General features: G+C 34.4%; 2 protein-coding genes across 2 annotated transcripts; one reads left to right on the top strand and one right to left on the bottom strand.

Annotated features, from left to right (window-relative positions):
• Positions 1-1,841: 1,841 nt before the first annotated feature.
• On the bottom strand, positions 1,842-10,127 carry LOC132560879 (cytosolic iron-sulfur assembly component 2B-like). The gene is made up of 5 exons (XM_060225581.1): positions 9,990-10,127; positions 8,710-8,789; positions 6,030-6,155; positions 3,667-3,712; positions 1,842-3,306 (listed from the first exon to the last, which is right to left on the bottom strand). The coding sequence occupies exons 1-5, from the start codon at positions 10,108-10,110 to the stop codon at positions 3,206-3,208; spliced, it is 474 nt and encodes a 157-aa protein (XP_060081564.1). The 5' UTR covers positions 10,111-10,127; the 3' UTR covers positions 1,842-3,205.
• A 280-nt stretch (positions 10,128-10,407) lies between these two features.
• LOC132560884 (uncharacterized) lies at positions 10,408-15,674 on the top strand. Its single transcript, XM_060225586.1, has 8 exons — positions 10,408-10,447; positions 11,307-11,523; positions 12,169-12,268; positions 12,449-12,594; positions 13,005-13,101; positions 13,643-13,807; positions 14,307-14,377; positions 14,732-15,674. The coding sequence occupies exons 2-8, from the start codon at positions 11,330-11,332 to the stop codon at positions 14,787-14,789; spliced, it is 831 nt and encodes a 276-aa protein (XP_060081569.1). The 5' UTR covers positions 10,408-10,447; positions 11,307-11,329; the 3' UTR covers positions 14,790-15,674.
• Positions 15,675-23,023: the final 7,349 nt, after the last annotated feature.

Genomic DNA, 23,023 nt, shown 5'->3' with positions numbered 1-23,023 from the left:
GACTACCGATGTGGAAATTAACAGTGATAAACACTGGAATTGGCAAAGTTAAAATCATCACTAATAAAGGGATTTTTTTTATCAAATTCTAAATAGGCTTTGGCTATTTATTTTTTATTGAACAATGGCTCTCAATATACTCTTTAAATGTGAACGAAATGCGCTTTTGTTTTTGTAAATTTCCTTATTTATGACGTTCCCCGATTATTAAATTTAATATATTTATAACTTGCAAATATTATATATGTGTCGTTTATCTTAAAATGGTGAAATAATAAATGCTCGGTCGAAATCGCATCAAAGAGTATTGCATGAGTTATCGCCCTTGAATTCGAAACCGCTTTGACGTCATAAGTGACAAACGCCGATCCACCGAAACTTCACTATGGCGCACGTATATAACTCCGATTGTAGCGATAAAATAAGTTAAGGGACAATTTAAGCATATTATCTGATGAGGAATAATGAAAAATATCCTGGACTTGACATTGATCTATCCTAGATGCATATGTGTTAAAAACAACACTGGAATGAATTCTTTCTTGTAAACAGAGACGTATATATACGTCTCTGTTGTAAATGACTAAATGGTTAGATATTCATTCAACAACTGATAAAAAAATCATAACATTTAAATGTCTGTTTAAAAAGTGTGTACTTTCTGGTAATTATAATATTTTAAAGTTTGCATAACTATTTTATTAACAACGTCAAAATTAAACAGAAAAAACAACAATCATCCATATCATTATCGTTCGGAGAGTGTAAACAATGACTAAGCATGTGCGACTTCAGATTCAGACTAATTCAAATTCATTTATTTTGCTCTGTCATGTGTATAGCGGGAAACAAGAGGTCATTTTACAAAGTTAAAATGGAAACATGACTGGCAAATTAAATTTTGGCTAGTCACTAGTCACATAATTACACATAGTAAGAAATCATATCAAAACGGCAGGCTAAAACGAGGCTCCGAAAAGTCACGTGATGAATTCGGCTATATCGGAGTATAAAATACTAACAACAAATGATTCTCTATCTCATCTCTATCCATCTCTCTCCCATCAATTCTACTTTTCCCCTCCTACTCTTTCTCCTATCTGTTCTCGTCCGCTGAAAGACCAAAAAGTTGTATTAGTGGACGTAAAAGCCGTTAAAATAAATAAAAATAAATAAACACTGTTCACGTGTCCTAGGCTCGGTTACCAGGTAGGTATATGTATGTTGGCAACTGGGTATTATTTTTCTCTTCATAGTTCAACTGTCTTTACATGTATCAACACAAATCTTTGTAAAAGGATGTGTTATGATCATATCAACAATATATCGTTTGATGTCTTGACATCTTTTGGGTATTTCAGGCAATAGTGTCTGAAGACACTTCACGATAACCCATGTTATTTGTGTAAACCGTATACATGTTTGCCAGTTAAAAAGCTGTTGATATTGTTAGAGTGAAATCCTAACTCGGGTATCTTTCCATACATGTAACTGAAACTTTGTATCATGTTCTAACTCTGCTTTCATATGTAATACACTCAGATGTGTATACATGTAAGCTGTTGGGAATCCAAGAAAATTTTTGTCTACATCTGGTGAACTCATTCAATTTTTTCCACCAATCAGAAAGTTAGGATTGGTCATAAGATTTAGTTCCAGAAGCTGCATTATACGTCAAGTCTAAATACAAGGCATTCTGTTATGATGGTGCATAAAAAGTAATTTCGAGCCAAATTCATCAGAACATTTTACAAAACACTTATGTAAGATACAAATGTACATACTGCACCTTTATGCACAGATTCATTTTGTTCAAATAGGTCATATTTTATGAAACAACATTAAGGCTTGTAAATTGTTGTTTTATTTACATAAAAAGCATTTTCAGTTTTGCATGACACAAAAACTAATTCAATATCGTGAAACATTTAATATATTGATATCTACACATACACATTACTCTGAGCACATGAATTCCCATTACACACATTGCATGGGGGTGTGTGGGGGGAGGGGTCGGGGATGGTGTGTGTGGGGAGGGGGCAGGGATATGTGTGTGGAGGAGGGGTGTGGGGGGAGGGGGATGGGTGTGTGCGTGTGTGTGTAGGGAGAGGCTGGGGATGGTGTGTGTGGGGAGGGGGCAGAGATGGGTGTGTGCATGTGTGTGGGGCGGGGGTGGGGGGGGGGGAGGAGGGAGGAATGGGTGTGTGCACATACAGCCTTTGAGCAATGTTATCACAGATTTGTAAGACAATTTGTAACTTATTAAGGAGAAGATCTATCAGACAGTGACCAGCTGGTTCAGCTGGAATATGCAATGACAAAGCACTTGTCAGCATGACAAGCATGACAAGACACTACCTGCTACTAATCAACTCAACGACCGAAAAATTCTTTTTAGCATTCAGCGAGGACTGTAAATGTGGGTGTTCTTAACCTACGAAATGTCCACAATGTGATAAACACATAAAAGTTAACTTTTATTATAGTACAGGTTAATTTTGTGATTAAGATTTACTCACAAATTGCCTACAAAAACATACATATTTTTAAAAAAAAACCAAGAAATTCAGACCCACAAAAAATGATTTTACAGAAAGTAAGGGTCTTTTCAATTGGTTCTCTTTTAGAGGCAAAGGAAATCAAGGCTCCTGGTTAAGGACTAAAAAAAAGTTAAAAAAAAAAAAAAAAAAATTCTATAAGCATTTCCGTAACCCTGGTAAAGATAGGGCAAGTTCTTTACTGAAGAAGGAGTGTCATACCTGGGTAAGATAAACCTGATACCTACCAATAATATAAATGTCCCTTTAACTCATTCAGTAGAGTGTCCTACCTGTTCATTCTCTTATAAAACAAATATCTAATACCAAGTGTTACTCCAACATTAAAGTATTCTTTAGTGTTACTGGATGTACTGTAACTTTCTCTCATTTCAAAACGACTGGTATCATGCATAAGATCAATCAATGCTTGATTTCCTATAGATAAGCAAAGTGTACCACTTTTCTTACTTGGCAGTTCTTTGTCATCTCATGCCAGTAAGGTAATCCTTTATTGTACCTGATTATTGAGTGTTCTACTTGCAGGTTAAAGTCACAATTGAGATCTTAATCTCATTAAGAAAACAAGTGAAATTATGGATGTCTTTCACAACTATTAAAGTCCAACTGTGCAGCTCTGTAATGTTGGGATCATGTCCAGTTGGTCAACCTCTCTTGGTGGCCAAACACTGGTTGACCACTTCTAAGAGGTGACTATTCTCTAAGGCTGCTGTCACTCTCTCTTTATCAGCAAGCTGCTTGTTTACTGCAAAAAAATCAAACAACTTTACAATGAGTTATTGGTTTTGTTTACAATCCTGTAATTATCAGAATGACAGAACACTTTTTCACATTTTTTGATTTCCAAATATTCTTATCTGACTAGAAAATATCTATAAGACATCTCCTCTAATGTAAACTGAATGTCATAATTAAGGTACATATGGAGCAAATCTGTTCAGAGACTCTGAAGATAAGACATTGATTCAGGTCAGGTCAAAGCACCACAGGACAAACATTGATAACAACATATGCTCCCACTTCCCAATAGATAAAGATATCTTCTCTTTATGTGAGTAACCTATATATACTAATAGGTAAAGTTATTTGGGGAAGAAGATCTCACCTGCCTCTTCTGATGCATGACTCCCTGGAGTAATGGTAACATCAACCTACAGAAAATAACAACATTATTATAACCAAAATGAATGTTACACCAGATTCACCACATCTACTCCATGTTATCAGTGTAAGAACATCCATTACATCATTACCCCGTTAACAGTGTAACAACACCCATTATTACATAACTACCTTGTTATCAATGTATAACACCCATTACATCACTACCCTGTTACCAGTTTATAACACCCATTACATCAATACCCTATTATCAGTGTAATAACACCCATTACATCACTACCCTGTTACCAGTTTATAACACCCATTACATCACTACCCTATTATCAGTGCAATAACACCCATTACATCACTACCCTATTATCAGTGTAATAACACCCATTACATCACTACCCTGTTACCAGTTTATAACACCCATTACATCACTACCCTATTATCAGTGCAATAACACCCATTACATCACTACCCTATTATCAGTGCAATAACACCCATTACATCACTACCCTATTATCAGTGCAATAACACCCATCACATCACTACCCTATTATCAGTGTAATAACACCCATTACATCACTACCCTGTTACCAGTTTATAACACCCATTACATCACTACCCTGTTACCAGTTTATAACACCCATTACATCACTACCCTGTTACCAGTGTAATAACACCCATTACATCACTACCCTGTTACCAGTTTATAACACCCATTACATCACTACCCTGTTACCAGTGTAATAACACCCATTACATCACTACCCTGTTACCAGTTTATAACACCCATTACATCACTACCCTGTTACCAGTGTAATAACACCCATTATCAAATAACTACCTTGTTGTCACTGAAATAACATATATTATCTTCTGGTGATATATGACACAAATGTAATGTGACCTAGCAGAGCTTTGATTGGTTGAAAGTTCAAATTGTGGTGTTGAAGAATCATTGAATCAATGAGATATAGCCAATTTAGATTTATATCAGTTGAATTTTTTTCCATGAAGGATATAAAAGACTGTCTAAATTAAATTTGTGTCCATTTCATGACATACACATACAAGTTCTGATCATAATTTTTTCATGTCACTTCACCCATATATCCTATAGTAAAATACAGTGTATATAACAAGTCAAACCATGTATTCTAGAAGTGTAGAAATGTTGTAATACAGACTTTTCTTTTATTGACTGAGCTTAATATGAGACTGGTTGCCATAGTAAAACATCACAAGTACTACCCTTTACACGACACTGAAGACAGCAATCTTATTGACCTTATACTTGATAAGAGGCCCTTAGACCTTAAGAATCATCTGTGAAGACCTTTATTACATTTTCAGTTTGGTAACAGATGCTGATTGGTCTACACCCGATCACATGATGCAGGTTGTTTAAGTAATATGGTCTTTAATGATCTCATTGAGAAACATTCTGTTTATTTGTGCAATGTGTTTGATGCTCGTTAGTTAGGTTGCTATCTTCTTGTTGTTTTTAATCCATTTAACATCAAATTGCACTCTGCTACAGTGATATATCATATTGCACGCACATGTGAGTGTTCTCTCATAATTTCAGCTAATCAGATTTCTCCATCATGTTGCCTGACAGTGCAATACATTGTTTCATAAAAAATGTTAGCCCTTCATTCAAGCATGCTACAGGCCCTTTAGATTTTTGAGAGAAAGTTGTCTCAATGGAAAGTTTATTCAGGGAAACAATGGCTGTGAATCAGGTTTCAAAATGGCTTCCATGGCTGCCAAATTGAACTTTTGACAGCTTGTTGGTTTCCCTTCTTTAACATCCCCACCAATTTTCAGCTCCATGGCACTAGTGGCGCTTGAATCAGAAGTTTTAAAATGTGTTTTTCAAAATGGCAGCCATGTCAGGTTTTTGACAGACAGAAAAATAGCACCACTTGGTCAGGACCATCTCAAGATTATTTCAGGCATGATTTAGCTAAATCCCACCAGTGGAACTTGAGAAGAAGTTCAAAATGTTAGCGTTAGCAGATACCCACAACGATGGATTACACATGATTCAATGTCTTCAAGATATTTATGGTGAATTCAAAATGTACTTGTATATTTCCTGGACAATTTGAGAAGTGTCTGATTGAACATCAGAGTTCAGGTGTTTATGTGCTTACAAGTGGAAAGCTAGAAGGCCATCATATCTATGTTTGTAATTACAACTATTCACTCTTCGTTATTTTGAAATAGTATTCAACTTTTGCCCAATTATGATCAAGAGGCTGAGTAGAAAAGTAATTGCCTTAATATTTGGTAAACATGTGAAAAACATTGAAATTCATTGCAGAATTTAGAGAACTGCTTGTATATATTTACCTTGAATCGAGTAGGTAAGGCACGGAGAAGTTTGACCCTTATAGACAGACCAATCAGTGTTGCCATACTACAATGTGGAATAGTAGGGGTAAACTCAACCTTTACTTGGCTGCTTTCATCATCGACCTACAAATATACAAGTGACACTGACAGTTAGATTCAACACAACAGTTAATCTTTACATCCGCTCCTCTAAACTGTCTACTGTCAAAATGTGATCACTCACTTCCTGTAACATCACAAATAACATGCTTCAATGGTTTTTTAGAGGATGCGAATGGACATGCTTCAATGATTTTCGTTTAGATGATGTGAGTGACTAACTGTAAGGTTTTCAAATCTATCAAATAAAAGTATTTATGTTCTTACTAACCATATACAGTTCTCAGCACATTCAATGTTGTTTATTTTCTCTTTGTTCATTCCATCATTTATTTTTTAGATATACCTGGGATGTATAATACAGATATCTGTATTATATGTCCCTTGATATACATTCCACCATTTTTAATTACCAATAATAACATTCATAAATACAAAAACCACCATGTTACCAGTATACTGAAGGCAATACCAGAAGTTAGTCTATAACAAACATAACTTCTTACACATACTTAGCTGACCTAATTCAAGAACATCTCCTATAAATGCTATTCCTATTTATAAAGTGATGTTAGTAAAATCCATGATTATTTTACTACATGTGCACACCATCTTACAAACTAACTATTGTATCTGTTGACTGTTTTTGACTGTTTTATACAAAAAAAAAATTTTTAAAAAAAGAACATGTAAACCATTTTTAAAGTTCCACTGCCTCTATATCTGACATTTTGTGTTTTGTAATGAAAAGGTTAACGGTCAAGGGCAATGAAAATAAAAAGTTAATTTTACAAGAAAAATCAAGCGATATATTCTTAAGAAAGTGATTGGTGTATTGCACAATGTATAAATTTCTACCTGTAAACATCAGAGGAAGTTTAAAAATCTGGTCTGAAAACAAGAATTCTCATTGGTCAATCATTTGTGACCAGACACATTTTCATTAGTTGTGTTTATGAATGGCTGTGTACTAGGTACATGAAATTAGCATGTCCAGCACCATAAAACAACGAAGAGGTAGACTTTGTTATTAGATCATAACAGTTTGAGCCATAAAGTAACTAAATAATGTCCAGTAATAATGACTTCGGCAATTACTTGTATTGTGGTTTGGCCGATGCTGGCAAAATTGATATGTTGAAGCTGAAGACAATGTCACTCTATATAATTTTGTTTGTTTTGCAATTTTCAACCTGTACACACTTCAGTAATGGTAACCATTTTTTCGCTTTTTTTTTTCCATATTTTATTTCAGAAATAAAGTCATTTTAACCTAAACATGAAGTGTTTTTAAATGCAATTATCATCACATCATTCATCTCTGTTACTCCGAAATGCTCTGGGCTACCCAAGTACAAACCCGCTTCACCAGACACAGGGGATTACTGGTCTTGACTGAACATTATTTGTTATTCAGTTAATTGGGCTGTGAATTCACCTGGATAAGACAATAAGTTTTATCTGTACCACATAAAGGAATGAACTCTCAGCTTATATTTTCATATGATATGTCAAAATAATTGATGATGTTTTATGTCACCAAAAAATCACCAAGCTACATTTATTTGCCAGTTTTATTTATCGCATTGTCCAGTATTAAGAGTAAAACCAACATATTTATTGTATATATTTAGAAACTCTTGTGTCCAAGTATTCACACATTGATATATATGACATGAAAGGGTGTGATCACTTGCTAAAATCAATATGTGACTTCCAATGAACACATTGGACAGACATTAAAGAGTTTGCCTGATTGATTTGCTACTTGTTGTTCATCTCAGCTGTTAATTTTAGCATTTTTTCCAGATAATTTTGAATTTAAGACGTTCACATAAACATCTATGATTAATCACCAGTTTTATCACATCCCAACACAGAATACCATCACTGCTGAAATAGAACTGATCATAAAACTACAATATTAAATGAGACTTCCACTGCGTTAACACCAGTCACTACCATTGATTGACAGAAATGACGTCATTGGTGTCAAAGATTCCTGAAAGCTACCGAAATAATAGCTGAAAATGTGAACAGGTAAACAAACTCACCTGTAGCCAAACACACTTGGCTACAACCATATCAAGATGTGAAAATCTCGTCAGGGTACTACCCAGGTGATATCTATATCAAATTATAAAGACCTGCAAAAAATTGTTGCTGGTGATCGTTAAATGTTTTTGTTATTTTAAAAGCCAGCTGGATGCTAGCCCGGTAATTATTTGTTGATACAGTGATGTTAACTTAATCAATCCAATTAGCAGTATCTCTCTTGCTGTTTCATACATATAAACAACTAAGGAAAAATGCCAACAAAATCATTTCTCATACTCAAATTTAATCAAACTAAGGCAAATTAAAGACTTAAGAAAGATTTACATGAAAGATTCCTCTAAAAGAGCAAGGAAAATAAGATAAGACCAGGAATAATGTACATTCTGGCCCATCAAAGTAAGCCATGTCACATTCTAAAATGAGAACAAGCTAAACAACGGCAGAACCATGAGCAATACAAACAAGCATTAATCACATATATCTTCACATCGCACAAGAAAGAAATGTAAAGTTTTCTTACCTGCACTTTAGAATTCTCCACAACATTCAGCTCCTCCAATGTCAGCGGATGTTCAGGATCATTAATATTTCTGATCAAATCTACAAGGAAATGGATTACTTAACCAATGTGAAAATGCATATATTTGCATAAGAACAATTCATTCCTGTATTTAACTTCCTGACAATTTACATTATGACGACAGTGTATAGCTAACAAGAGCATTTAGTGCAAATGTAAAAACCTGTGCTTTTAGCCACAGTACATGCAATGACTTTTACAAAAAAAAAAAAAAACACACACAAATAAAACAATTATTTACTTGAGTAAAATTAAAAATATACAATGTTGCAATGGTTATTGAACCATGTATCTTTTTTCATGTATTTCTTTTTAAGTTATCCAGCATTCTAGTAGCAAATGTATTATCATTGGAACATTAGTTTCGGACCCCTTAAGAACCATTTCTTGCTAGATACGCTATGTCAACGACTTGCCTCCAACAAATACATTTATTAATTAGTTAGTTCAAATGTTTAAGATTTATTTTTAAAATGATCAATAAAAACCCGTACTTTTTCTAAAATAACCACAGATCTGACCTCAACTTTGTTTACATGAAATGACTGACATGTGTATTGGACATATGGGTGCATTTTGATTTCTTATGACATAACTAAATTTCCTAGATAGGTTAAAGTGACCCAGAATTACACATATATTACATTAAGTCATCATTTCATAAAGTCATCATCTGAATGGAGATGACATTTTGGTGACAGAAAAATTGAAATAAAATAATGGTGCAAAAATGTTGGATATCTCTGTTGATGTGTGTACTTTTTCTGAAGGATTAGATTCAAGTTTTTTTTATAACATTAAAATATCTAAATAAAGCTATTTTTTCTAAAAATCACTTTTCCAATAAAAAAAAAAGACGTGCATGTTTGGACTATTATTCCAGGTCGATTTTTATTCACTCGACTGAGAACAAAACACTGGCAACTGAAGATGGATTCATGGGTTATTTTATAATATCTAGGAGGATGTTTGACATGTAAAAATGTGTGTAAAGAAAAGATACACAAATTATCCGGGTCACGCAGTTTAATAATGCATGTTATGCGCCTCGACAAAATAGCTGTTCCGAGATACATAACGCTACGGAACCGATGTCCTAACGACACATAATTACTCTAAGCAGTTTTTTGCCAGTAACAGTCAGTCTGGCAAACTGATTTAGGCTGTATATATATATTGATCAAGCACTGTCTTTTTGAAGTTATTTTACATTTCATTACCGAAAACTTCTCTGTCATCAAACTTGTCCACTACATCGTCATTTTCTTCATCAGGGGTGACCTGTCTTTCCTTGGTTGCCTCGTAAACCGTCGGATTCGCATTATCCAACGTGCCCGTCATATTTATCCGGAAGTTGTAGCGGAAGTTCATTGGACGAAGTAAAGGCAATTATCAGAATTGGGTTACAGTCGGTATGTAAAATCTAAACTGTATACTCGTTTTTTCTAAATTATCATATAACAAAGTGAATGGAAACTATTTTGAAAAAATGAGATTTCTTCATTCATTTTTTCTCCGGTAAGGTACGATTTATTTCTTTTCGAATATCGGTATCCAAAACACATATACGTTTCGTTTCTTGGGAGACTTACCTTTAGGTAAACTCGCGGGAATGAAGTGAAAGTGAAAGAGTGTTGTTAACCGGGGTTTATTTTTTAATATGACAAGCACAGCAGCGGTAAGGCCAATGCAGTGATCATCTTTTTTTTTCTAGACTTTATTAGAAGGCATATTTCATTCATGTTAAATGGGTCCTGCTTAAAAGCGCGAGCGCAATATCAATTTGATTTTAAGTGTTTCTGCCAAGAGTGAATTTCCCTTTCCCAGGGTTAGTCGAGCAGTGGATATATCGTGTAAACAACGGTCCCTGTAGGTTATAAATTTCGGTGCACCAGTTCTTTAAAGATATTACACGAACTATCAATCTAAGTGACCTAGAATATGGGTGATTTGGGAAACTGTAACATGTGACGCATCCTGAAAGAAATCAAAAGTGTGATTAAATCCAGTCATCATAAAATATTATTTGTTTCGGTAAATTTGGTTACTATTTCTTAATACACATTTTTACATGTCAATCATCCTCCCAGGTATCATAAAATATCCCATCTATCCATCATCACATGTCGGTGTCATATCGTGGAATTAGGATGCCTTCACCACTTTTTTTAATAATGAAATCCATGTTATTTAAACAATATATATTTCTCAGTGAGAATTTCAAACAACTGTGATTTGATCAAGAATATTCACTATTACCATTGTACCTATTAGTCTGGAGACTTCCGCCACACATATGTTGATATATCACTATCATTTCTATACGATAACTATTTATATCTATAGTAGAAACTGAACACACATACCATGCATTTGTATAGTAACTAAATAACAGCTGGTCCAAATTATTCAATCTATTTTTTTATATCAGTCTGGAGTAAATGAACTTGAGACCGAAATAGATAAGTCAATATAACATCAGAATAATTTAGACTACATAACAGCCTTTATTAAGATTTCATTGATAAAATCTGAAGGGCACCCTCAAGTTGGAGTAAAGATGGCAGAAGGACAATTTTCTCCTTTAAAATCAAAAGTGCATTTGTACTACAAAAATGGATCTTTGATGCCTTGTGAGGAGGATGCCTTTCATGAGTTCAAAGGTCATAGAGATATAAGTGTAGAAGACTTACCTCCTTGGACACAGGAACGCACGAGTAATACAGATAAAGCATCTAGACGTGCAGTGTCAAGGTAAATCACTATTCAAATCATGATCTTTTTCAGCATATCAAGCTAAGTAATATCCATTTTTTTTGTCGCTTGCCAAAGGCAACTTGTAGGTATTACTTATTATTGAAGTTCCCTTTGGCTGATCAATCTCAAATTTCATACAGTGCTTCCTTACACATAGTTCTTGCTTAGGATTGCTTTTCAGGTTCAAAGGTCAAGGTCATGGTCATCGGTTTTATAAATAAGAAATGTTTTTTTCATGATAACTTTAGTACACTTTGGCCGATCTTCCTCAAACTTCATGTAGTGCTTCCTTATCAGAAGTGCTTCTTCCTTGAAATTCCATGAAATTCTTGTTATTCAGATTTTTGACCAGCCATTGATTATGTTCATGTAATGGTCACCTGGGATCTGAATCTACACTCTTTGCAGCCATTTAAATCTTACCAAACACAAAAGGAAAAAAAACTGTAGTCTCTAAATCTGAAATAATAATCTGCTCTCTTTCTTGCTGATTGGACAAGTATAAGCAGTACTGATTGGGCTGGATTCTAAATCAATGCATCATATATGATATTATTGTGTAGTTACTACCATTTTAGTTCACAACAGCGACTGGCTAAAATAACCATAAACTTGAATGTCATGTTTATTTTCTTGATCCAGGGCACTGAATGCATACCTTAACACAGGGCTTGGTGGAACATGTTACCTTGGAGTAACAGACAAGGGTGTGGTTCATGGACTCAAACTTACGGGATATATGGTATAAATCAGCATTTTTATCCAAAGCTAATCCATGCCATTTAAAAACTCTAATGGAATTTTATATGTTTATAATGTTGAACTTTTCTGTGAGTGGGATTCCTCATTTGTTTTGTAAATGATAAATCTTAAATCTGGTGTGTTGATTTTTGTAAGCCTGTTGTTTGATACTTTTCTGTAGAAGGACCATGTGGTAGGCAGTCTGGATGACCTGATGGCCAGGTACAACCCACCAGTCAAACAGCATCGTTACAAGGTCCGTTTTGTACCGGTGGTGGATAAGGATGCTACAGAGGCTGAAATAATACAACACACACTAGCCAACAGGTACACATTCATTAATATGTGCTAATAACACTTGAAAATTGAAACCTACAAAAATGAAAATTACCCTGATATCAATGTAAAAATAAATTTCATGTCTGTATGTATGGTAACACCAAGTTAACTGTGATCGAGTTCAGGTTCAATAGGTTCACAAAAGAAAACAACACCGAGTTGGAATATTGCCAATTTTTTTTTTTCATCAGTCTAACAATATGCTAGTTTAAGGAATACTTGCAAAGGTATTTTAGCTATGCAGCAAACAGAATCTTATATTCATCATCTTCTTTTACCTTTTGGTTTAATGGGGCGTGCAGTCAATTTCGACTTGTATCATTTCCTACTGGAAAAGCTGAATCACTAAACCAAATGTTCGTGATTTATATTAACAGTGCCTCTGTATGTCTTTGCAGTGATTTGAGTATATTAGAGGAGAGACGGCGTCCTCACCAGTTCAGGTCATACAGATATTGTTGGTGTGACAACGATGTGCGAGCCCAGTATAATTCTGTAAGTTGAAATCTCACATGCACTGTTGGTGTGACAACGATGTGCGAGCCCAGTATAATTCTGTAAGTTGAAATCTCACATGCACTGTTGGTGTGACAACGATGTGCCAGCCCAGTATAATTCTGTAAGTTGAAATCTCACATGCACTGTTGGTGTGACAACGATGTGCCAGCCCAGTATAATTCTGTAAGCTTCCTCAGCAAAACAGTAAATTTTGTCTTTTTGATGATAACAGGAACAGTTATATAATATTTATCTGTCCAATAAATAGTTACTGTTCCTTTTTTTATAAAAACAAACAAAGGGATTTTTTTAATTGTACAAATATGTTCAGTATGTTTCTTAATTGTTTGCTTGCAGCCATTTTGGATTTGGGTATTTGAAATTTGTAAATGCCATTTATCAAGAACTGCTGATGAGTAATTCTGAAAACTTTACAAAAGTGAACTAGATCCAGTTCTATTTTAAGATTTTTGTGTAAATGTTATGGTGGTTTACTGGATATTGTAAGGATAATTTTGAAAAATTCTTTACATAACAGGGTGTCATTGCCGGTGATTATGTCATAGAAATTTCTATCAAACCTTGGGATCCTTCTGACCCACGTAATCATGATGACGGATGTGGCTCTCTTGTTCATCTTCATCCTTACCACGAAGATGAAGAAGGAAATCTTTACTTCAGACGACAGGCCAGTTTAGTAAAAGTAAGTAATAAAAAAGTTATAATTCTTAAGAAAAATTTTTTGAATTTCAGAAACAGGTGTCTGATGCCTGGATACATGTGTCTTATGTCAAGGCACATGTATCTGATATGATGGGTGTATATTGCGAAGGACATATGTCACATGCCATGAAGATAGGTGTCCAATACCATGGAACAGATGTTAAATGCTTAAAGACGTATGTCTAATGTCTAGACACATGTGTCTTATACCAGAATATAGATGTATATTGCCAAGGACATTTGGCTCATGTCATGAAGACAAGGGACAAATGTTAATGTTAAGAGGCATTTGGCAAAGGATACAAATAATAGGTTCCTTTTGTTAGGAGGCATGTGTCTTGTGTTTAGGGACAGGTATCTAATGTCAAGGGTCAGGTGTCTTATTAGTAGCAAACTGTCTTAAGTTTGGCAACATGTGTCTAATCTTCTGGTATTGTGAGACAATTGTCTCATTTATGTAATTTTACTGTTTGTTTCAGTACACAATGACTGAGATGGCTATGCTAACTAAACAAGAAGCAAGGGAGAAATGTGAGGACACCATTAAAAGGTTTGTCATATTTATCTATCAGTGTTTCTTTGTGAAAGTAACAGTGCACCCAGACTCAACCAAACAATGTGTGTAAAGTCAGCATGACAAAACTCTATGATATCAGACCTCATTTTTCTTTCAAATCATTGTTAATCTTCATTCCAGAAATGGGCTTTCTCACTGCTTTATGCAAATGCTGTTACCTCACTCAATTCTTTTAAAATCACATGGTCAATTCAAGCCTATAATAAAGGTGATAAATATTGTCTTTTTTTAGTCATGATCATCTCCACAAAACTCTAAAAAAAATATGTTATTGCACAAGAGAATTTGCTCAGCAAACTGAGCTTGTATTGTTATTTTACATTTCAGACTAAGAGAAGAAATATTGCATTTTAAGTTAGCAAAACAAACTTCAGACACTGGTTGATGTTTACATATGCTTTTACAATGGCTGAAGCGGACATCGAAGAAAAATTATGATGAATGTCAAGAACTGGATATAGCTAGCTTGTGTTGTGTTAATAACTGGATATAGCTAGTTTGTGCTATGTCAAAAACCTGATATAGCTATATTTTACTGTGTCAAATTAAAACAGGATGTTGTTAGATTGTGCCTAGTCAAAACAAAATATAGCTACAGTATTTTTTGTGTCAAAAACAAGATATACAAATTGTAGCTGGTTTGTGCTGTGTCAAAGACAGGATACAACTACATGTAGTTTGTGCTGTGTCAAAACAAGATAAAGCTAGTTTGTACTGTCAAAACAGGATATACAACATAGCTAGTTTGTGCTGTCAAACACAGGATACAACTACATGTAGTTTGTGCTGTGTCAAAAACAGGATATACAAATTGTAGCTGGTTTGTGCTATGTCAAAGACAGGATACAACTACATGTAGTTTGTGCTGTGTCAAAAACAGGATATACAAATTGTAGCTGGTTTGTGCTGTGTCAAACACAGGATGTAGCTACATGTAGTATGTGCAGTGTCAAAACAAGATAAAGCTAGATTGTGCTGTGTCAAAACAGGATATAGAACACAGCTTGTTTGTGCTGTCAAAAACAAGATAAAGCTAGATTGTGCTGTGTCAAAACAGGATATACAACATAGCTTGTTTGTGCTGTCAAGAACAGGAGATAGCTACTTAGTGTTTTGTCAAAAATGGAAGCAAGGAAATTTTGAAAAAGGATATCAGAGTGTAATGTGTGTATAATACTCCAATAAAGTTCTTGTCATGGTGTAAAGGTTCTACTTGTAGTTAATAGTTTGATATAATGAAAGTTTTTGTATGTATCGTAATTGGCCAATAATTCTGAATGGTGTCTGATAATTTTTAACTCAACTTAATATCCCCCTTGAAACACATTTGTAGCTGATATTGAACCAGGGTTTGTTTATTTGTCCATTTGCACATACATGTACGTGCATCCATCATTGTGTCCATGCATCACCATTCAAGATAATGACAGACGTAGAGAAGTACGTCTTCCCATGCTGTTCAATATTGTCAATGATAATGTTGCAGTTACGAAATAAAACCAACTCATATCCCCAGTCAAACATTCTAGACACAATCATCCACTGTCATTTCAGCTACCCCATTGTAAAACCCAAATAAGAAAACAGTCGTTCTTTCCCGGAACCATATCAGAATGGAACCAACTCCCACCTGATGTTGTCACCTCCTCCTCCAAAGAATCTTTTAAAACTGCAGTCTTAAGCCACTTCCTTAAAAATAGTTACCTTTCTTTTAAATGTATATTTTCATTGTATATAATGAATTTTTGTCCCTTCTTACAACTCCTCTTCTGACATAGTCTTCAACTTGTTGAAGTTGGTCAGTATCAATTAGAAGTAGAAGTAACTACTTGAAACTTTGTAAAACATCAAACGAGCATTTTGGTAGTGCCATTTGCATTGGACAAGTTCTCATTTTATATATACAGTCTAACTACTATGACGATTCAAATTTCTCCGTGTATTGAAGTTTTTGTTAGCTACTGAATTTTATTCCTATATATTACCGCTAACTTACTCCTTTATGAATCAAGTTTTTAAATAATCAAACTTTTCAATGTATTGATGTCTATTTCATGGACTGTCAGCTATGATAACACTGTCATTAACACGTCATGATTGGAACAACACATTTAGTACAGGTACATGTATTTTCACCCAGCGACAAAATCTCACACATTTCAACAAGAGTGTTAGCTGACAATAGGATTACGATAGCCCACAATCATCAGCTCTGTGTTACAAGGTTAATAAATGAAATTATTGAATTATTTGTAACACTTGACGGTCACTTTACTTCGGTATTTGTTGTGTTCGTTCAGGTAGAAAGATAGTGTCACCAACTATGCCATGAACATGAAAACTTCGATGGAGCCTATACCCTACCACGAATAGTGGTGTCATTTGCAGTGGAGGATTTCTCATTTTTAGGTCATCTGACCCAAAGACTCAGTAAAAGCTGTAGCCATCTTGTTTTTTTGGTGGTTGTGTACCGAGCATTAACTTTTCATTCAAAAATCTTCTTCTCAATAACCAAAGCGCCAAGGGTACTGTTATTAGACCTGAAGCATGCTGGAATGAAGGACTCCAAATTTTAATCAAACAAAACTTACTTTCAAGGTCACAGGGGTCAAATGTGTAAAAATATTTGAAAAAGCTCCTTCTGTTGGACCTATGAATGCTGAAGTAGTGGACCACAGTGTTTATTCAAATGAATGATCTTTACTTGATTTGAAGGTCACTGGGGTTAAATGTGTTCAAATATTTCAATGACTTCAATGACCAAATTGGCCTTTAGCTTCCTGGGTTGAAGGACTAACAAGTTTGTTCAAATGAATGAACTTGACCCACTTTCAAGGTCACATGGGCAAAAATTTTCAAACGACTTCTTAATAATCCACAGGTCTAGGCTATTGATATTGGTTCTGTAACATGATTGGATGAAGGGCTGCCAAATTTATCCAAATGATTAACCTTGACCCATTTCAAGAATGCTAAGATCAAATATGTTGAGAACTTAACGTTTTCTTTCTCAGCAAACAATAGGTCTGTGGTCATGGTATTGATGTAAAAGCATGTATAAGGAATAGAATTTCAAGTTTTTAAAAATTATCTTTGTGAACAGGTGAGCAATTCAGGCCTATTGAGTCTCTATCATATATTTGCTTTAATAGTCAGATGACCGTTAAGACACTTGGCCTTTATTTGTTTATTATATTATTGTTTTATTTGCAAATTATGACAAACCATAGTAAAAAACAGTAAAAGATGACATACATGAAAATATCAGTAACAGTTGTTAGATATAGTTAGTATTTAATGTTTTAATATCAACATATACACAATGTTCGTATGTGATTGTGTGTCTTTCTTTTAAACTGGGCACATGTGATAACATCACATTTTCAAACTGTTTCAAAAACAGAACTGCTTCCTGTATTCTAATCTGTTAATTGTATCCTGCTGGTAGAAGTCAGGAATTGTTCAATGATATAGCTAAATTGTAATCTGTTAATTGTATCCCGCTGGTAGAAGCCAGGAATTGTTCAATGATATAGCTAAATTGTAATCTGTTAATTGTATCCTGCTGGTAGAAGCCAGGAATTGTTCAATGATATAGCTAAATTGTAATCTGTTAATTGTACCAAACTGGCTCCATACACTTTATTTGTTTATTACAACGCAAGGAATTATCAAATGATATAGTTGTTTATAAGCTGTTAATTGTATCCAGCTGGCTCCACACAATTTTCATTCCTCTGAAATGAAGACATGCCATATAGCCGGTTATTTTTGCAGGGAAAATATTTTAATAAAAATATTGGCAATTTTTGAAATTTAAAGTTTCTGTGGTTTTCAATTCAAATGATAAATATTTCACTGCTATTCAAAGGTTTATTTTCACCCAAGATTTATTTCATTAATTTGGCAAATGGAGAACAACTTACAAATTGTATGACTGAAATATATTTATAACAGGTTTCACATCCATTATTTTGACGTTTCCACATTTCCATAGACAAGGATGAATGAGGTTCGTTTTGGGTGGTAAATAAAGAGATCTATGTGGCTGATGTCTCAATGTGGTGAACGAGGATGAATGAGGTAAGTTTTGGGTGGTAAATAAAGAGATGTGTTGTTGATGTATCAGTGTGATGGACAAGGATGAATGAGGTAAGTTTTGGGTGTAAATAAAGAGACATGTGGTTGATGTGTCAGTGTGATGGATGAGGATGAATGAGGTAAGTTTTGGGTGGTAAATAAAGAGACATGTGGTTGATGTGTCAGTGTGATGGACGTGGATGAAAGGCCAAGTGAGGTTATGCCATACCGCGACGTCCGTCTTCTGTCCGTCAACTTTTCCTTTAAACAACTTTTCCTGAAATACCGAAAGGCGTACAATTACCATATTTGGCTGGAAGGTTCCTTTGATGAAGCCCAACAAAGTTTGCAAAAAGAAATGACCTTGACCCATATTCAAGGTCACAGAGGTCAAATGTGTTGGAACTTTTAAACGACTTCTTCCAAAATACAGGAAGGCCTAGAATTATTATATATGGCTGGAAAGTTCCTTAGATGAAGCCCAACAAAGTTTGCGAAAAAGGAATGACCTTGAGCCATATTCAAGGTCACAGAGGTCAAATAAGTTAAAATGTTTAAACGATTTCTTCCAAAATACCGAAAGGCCTAGAATCATTATATATGGCTGGAAGGTTCCTTTGATGAAGAGCGACAGAGTTAGCAAAAAGAGATGACCTTGAACCATATTCAAGGTCGCAGAAGTCAAATGTGTTAAAACATTTAAACAATTTCTTCTGAAATATCAAAAAGCCTAGAATCATTATATCTGGCCAGTATGTTCCTTTTATGATGTCCAAGAAAGTCTACAAAAAGAAATGACCTTGATCCATAGTCAAGGTCACAGGGGTCAAATGTGTTAAACGTGGAACATATACAAAGATATAGTACTGTTGGTCATAAAGATCCAGGTGAGCGATACAGGCCCTCTGTGCCTCTTGTTTAGCTGATGTGTCATGTGGTGGACAGTTGCCTTAGTTACTGAAGCTAGTTCTTGGTTACTGAAAGTGGCCTTTAATTACTAAAAGTGGTCCTTAATTACTGAAGGGGGTCCTAGGATAAAGCTTAACTTATGACAATATACTGGAAAAGGTTTTTTAAATTCTAGACAGAAACTGGAAACAGATTCTATTTTGGGCTTGTTGTAAAACCATACTTCATTGTGCATTTATTTTCATTAATATCCTGTTAATCAACAAATTGATATGTCGATGAATTGTTAAATGAGGAGGTATATTGAGTTATATATATAAGCCTACAAGAAAAAGAAAAGTTCTGAAAAACCACAAAAACTGAGCCCTATGAAAACGATTGTATAGTATTTGGGTAGGAGATATCTGATATATTGTTTTGCATTTTTACTTACACAGTTGAAACTTAAACTAAAAGTTTATCATCATATTTTTCATGGTCATAAAAATGAGCAATTGTTGAAAAAAATATGTCGTGTTTTTTATTTTAGGGATATACAAAACTGTTTATTTTAATTTTCATAATATTCAGCTCATAAAAAAAATTTTGAAAATAACCTTCATACAGTGAAAAGTTGCATGTATCCAACTCTTTGAGCTCATATCTAGTGTCAGCATGATCTAGTGTCAGTATGATCTATAGCTGCCGTGTTCTGTACGTTGTGTACTATGCATAAACTTTTTTTTAAAATTTTTAACATCTAAAGTTCCACCACTGGGATTGAAATGAAATTTGGCTTAACTGTTATGGTTCTGAAGAAGTATTATTTTTGTGTCATTCTGAAATCCAATATGACCAAAGCCAATCTTCTTAGTTCCATTAGTTAAGGTTGGTGCCAATAAGCTAAAATTTGGTGGGGAAGTTGAGGAAAGGAGGTCAATAAAGTATTGTTATTTTTCGCCTCGTCAACAGCTCAGTCAGCAGCCATGGCAGACATTTTGTAACATAATTGCATAATTATGGTTTTCCTGAACAACATCTGTTTTAAAGTTCTCATTTCCACGTGTAGGATTCATCTCACACTTACCTTAAATGATCCTGTGTCAAGTGATCAGGTTTGGGGAGGAATTTTCCAGGGTTTAAAGACATCATTAACAGGAATTTAATAGCTGTAAGTTATCACAATGAGATCCTCGTGCCTCGGATTGTGCCTTCTATCATAAGGCACCATTTGACCTTTCAGCATGATAAAGCTTGGTCACATGTTGCAAAAGTTTGTAGGGACTTTCTTGCAACCCCAAACATAGTCCCTATTGAGTGGTCTCCATATAGCCCTTGTTTGTCCCCAATTGAACACTTGTTGAATTAATTGGACAGGTCAGAATCAAGCAAACCTCCCCAACAATCTCTGACAGTTAGCCAATGCACTTACTGAGGAATAAAATAACATTCCTCTACAGTCAGTCGATGTCCTTATGCACTCCTTCCCACGCAGAATTAGAGATGCTACAGCTGTTCAGGTTTGGTATACACAATATCATTATTTCAACTTGTGTACATCAAGGTACCCGAATTCTTGGCTACCTAATAAAGTCTCCATTTGTTAAAAATCTGAAAAATTTGAAGTACAGGGTATGTGATATATATTTTGTACAGTATAGGGTATCTGATATATTTATTGTACAGTAGAGGGTATCTGATATATTTATTGTACAGTAGAGGGTATACAACTGATATATTTATTGTACAGTAGAGGGTATCTGATATATCTATTGTACAGTAGAGTGTATCTGATATAGTTATTTACAGTAGAGGGTATACAACTGATATAGTTATTGTACAGAAGAGGGTATCTGATATAGCTATTGTACAGTAGAGGGTATCTGATATAGTTATTGTACAGTAGAGGGTATCTGATATAGTTATTGTACAGTAGAGGGTATCTGATATATTTATTGTACAGTAGAGGGTATCTGATATAGTTATTGTACAGTAGAGGGTATCTGATATATTTATTGTACAGTAGAGGGTATCTGATATATTTATTGTACAGTAGAGGGTATCTGATATATTTATTGTACAGTAGAGGGTAGTAGAGGATCTGATATATTTATTGTACAGTAGAGGGTATCTGATATATTTATTGTACAGTAGAGGGTATCTGATATATTTATTGTACAGTAGAGGGTATCTGATATATTTATTGTACAGTAGAGGGTATCTGATATAGTTATTGTACAGTAGAGGGTATCTGATATATTATTGTACAGTAGAGGGTATCTGATATATTATTGTACAGTAGAGGGTATCTGATATATTTATTGTACAGTAGAGGGTATCTGATATATTATTGTACAGTAGAGGGTATCTGATATATTATTGTACAGTAGAGGGTATCTGATATAGTTATTGTAAAGTAGAGGGTATATGATATAGATATTGTACAGTAGAGGGTATCTGATATATCTATTGTACAGTAGAGGGTATCTGATATATTTATTGTACAGTAGAGGGTATCTGATATATCTATTGTACAGTAGAGGGTATCTGATATATTTATTGTACAGTAGAGGGTATCTGATATAGTTATTGTACAGTAGAGGGTATCTGATATATTTATTGTACAGTAGAGGGTATCTGATATAGTTATTGTACAGTAGAGGGTATCTGATATAGTTATTGTACAGTAGAGGGTATCTGATATATTTATTGTACAGTAGAGGGTATCTGATATAGTTATTGTACAGTAGAGGGTATCTGATATAGTTATTGTACAGTAGAGGGTATCTGATATAGTTATTGTACAGTAGAGGGTATCTGATATAGTTATTGTACAGTAGAGGGTATCTGATATAGTTATTGTACAGTAGAGGGTATCTGATATAGTTATTGTACAGTAGAGGGTATCTGATATAGTTATTGTACAGTAGAGGGTATCTGATATATTTATTGTACAGTAGAGGGTATCTGATATATTTATTGATATATTTATTGTAGTAGGGGTATCTGATATAGTTATTGTACAGTAGAGGGTATCTGATATATCTATTGTACAGTAGAGGGTATCTGATATAGTTATTGTACAGTAGAGGGTATCTGATATATTTATTGTACAGTAGAGGGTATCTGATATAGTTATTGTACAGTAAAGGGTATACAACTGATATAGTTATTGTACAGTAGAGGGTATCTGATATATTTATTGTACAGTAGAGGGCATCTGATATAGTTATTGTATGGTAGAGGGTATCTGATATAGTTATTGTACAGTAGAGGGTATCTGATATAGTTATTGTACAGTAGAGGGTATCTGATATAGTTATTGTACAGTAGAGGGTATCTGATATAGTTATTGTACAGTAGAGGGTATCTGATATATTTATTGTACAGTAGAGGGTATCTGATATATTTATTGTACAGTAGAGGGTATCTGATATAGTTATTGTACAGTAGAGGGTATCTGATATATTTATTGTACAGTAGAGGGTATCTGATATAGCTATTGTACAGTAGAGGGTATCTGATATAGTTATTGTGTAGTAGAGGGTATCTGATATAGTTATTGTACAGTAGAGGGTATCTGATATAGTTATTGTACAGTTGAGGGTATCTGATATATTTATTGTACAGTAGAGGGTATCTGATATAGTT

Source organism: Ylistrum balloti, unplaced genomic scaffold (genome assembly GCF_031769215.1).
Source record: "Ylistrum balloti isolate Yb309-2 unplaced genomic scaffold, AGI_CSIRO_Ybal_v1 Utg371126, whole genome shotgun sequence".
Lineage (NCBI taxonomy): Eukaryota > Metazoa > Mollusca > Bivalvia > Pectinida > Pectinidae > Ylistrum > Ylistrum balloti.
The sequence above is the reverse complement of the archived record's forward strand: the minus strand, read 5'-3'. Positions and strand labels throughout refer to the sequence as shown.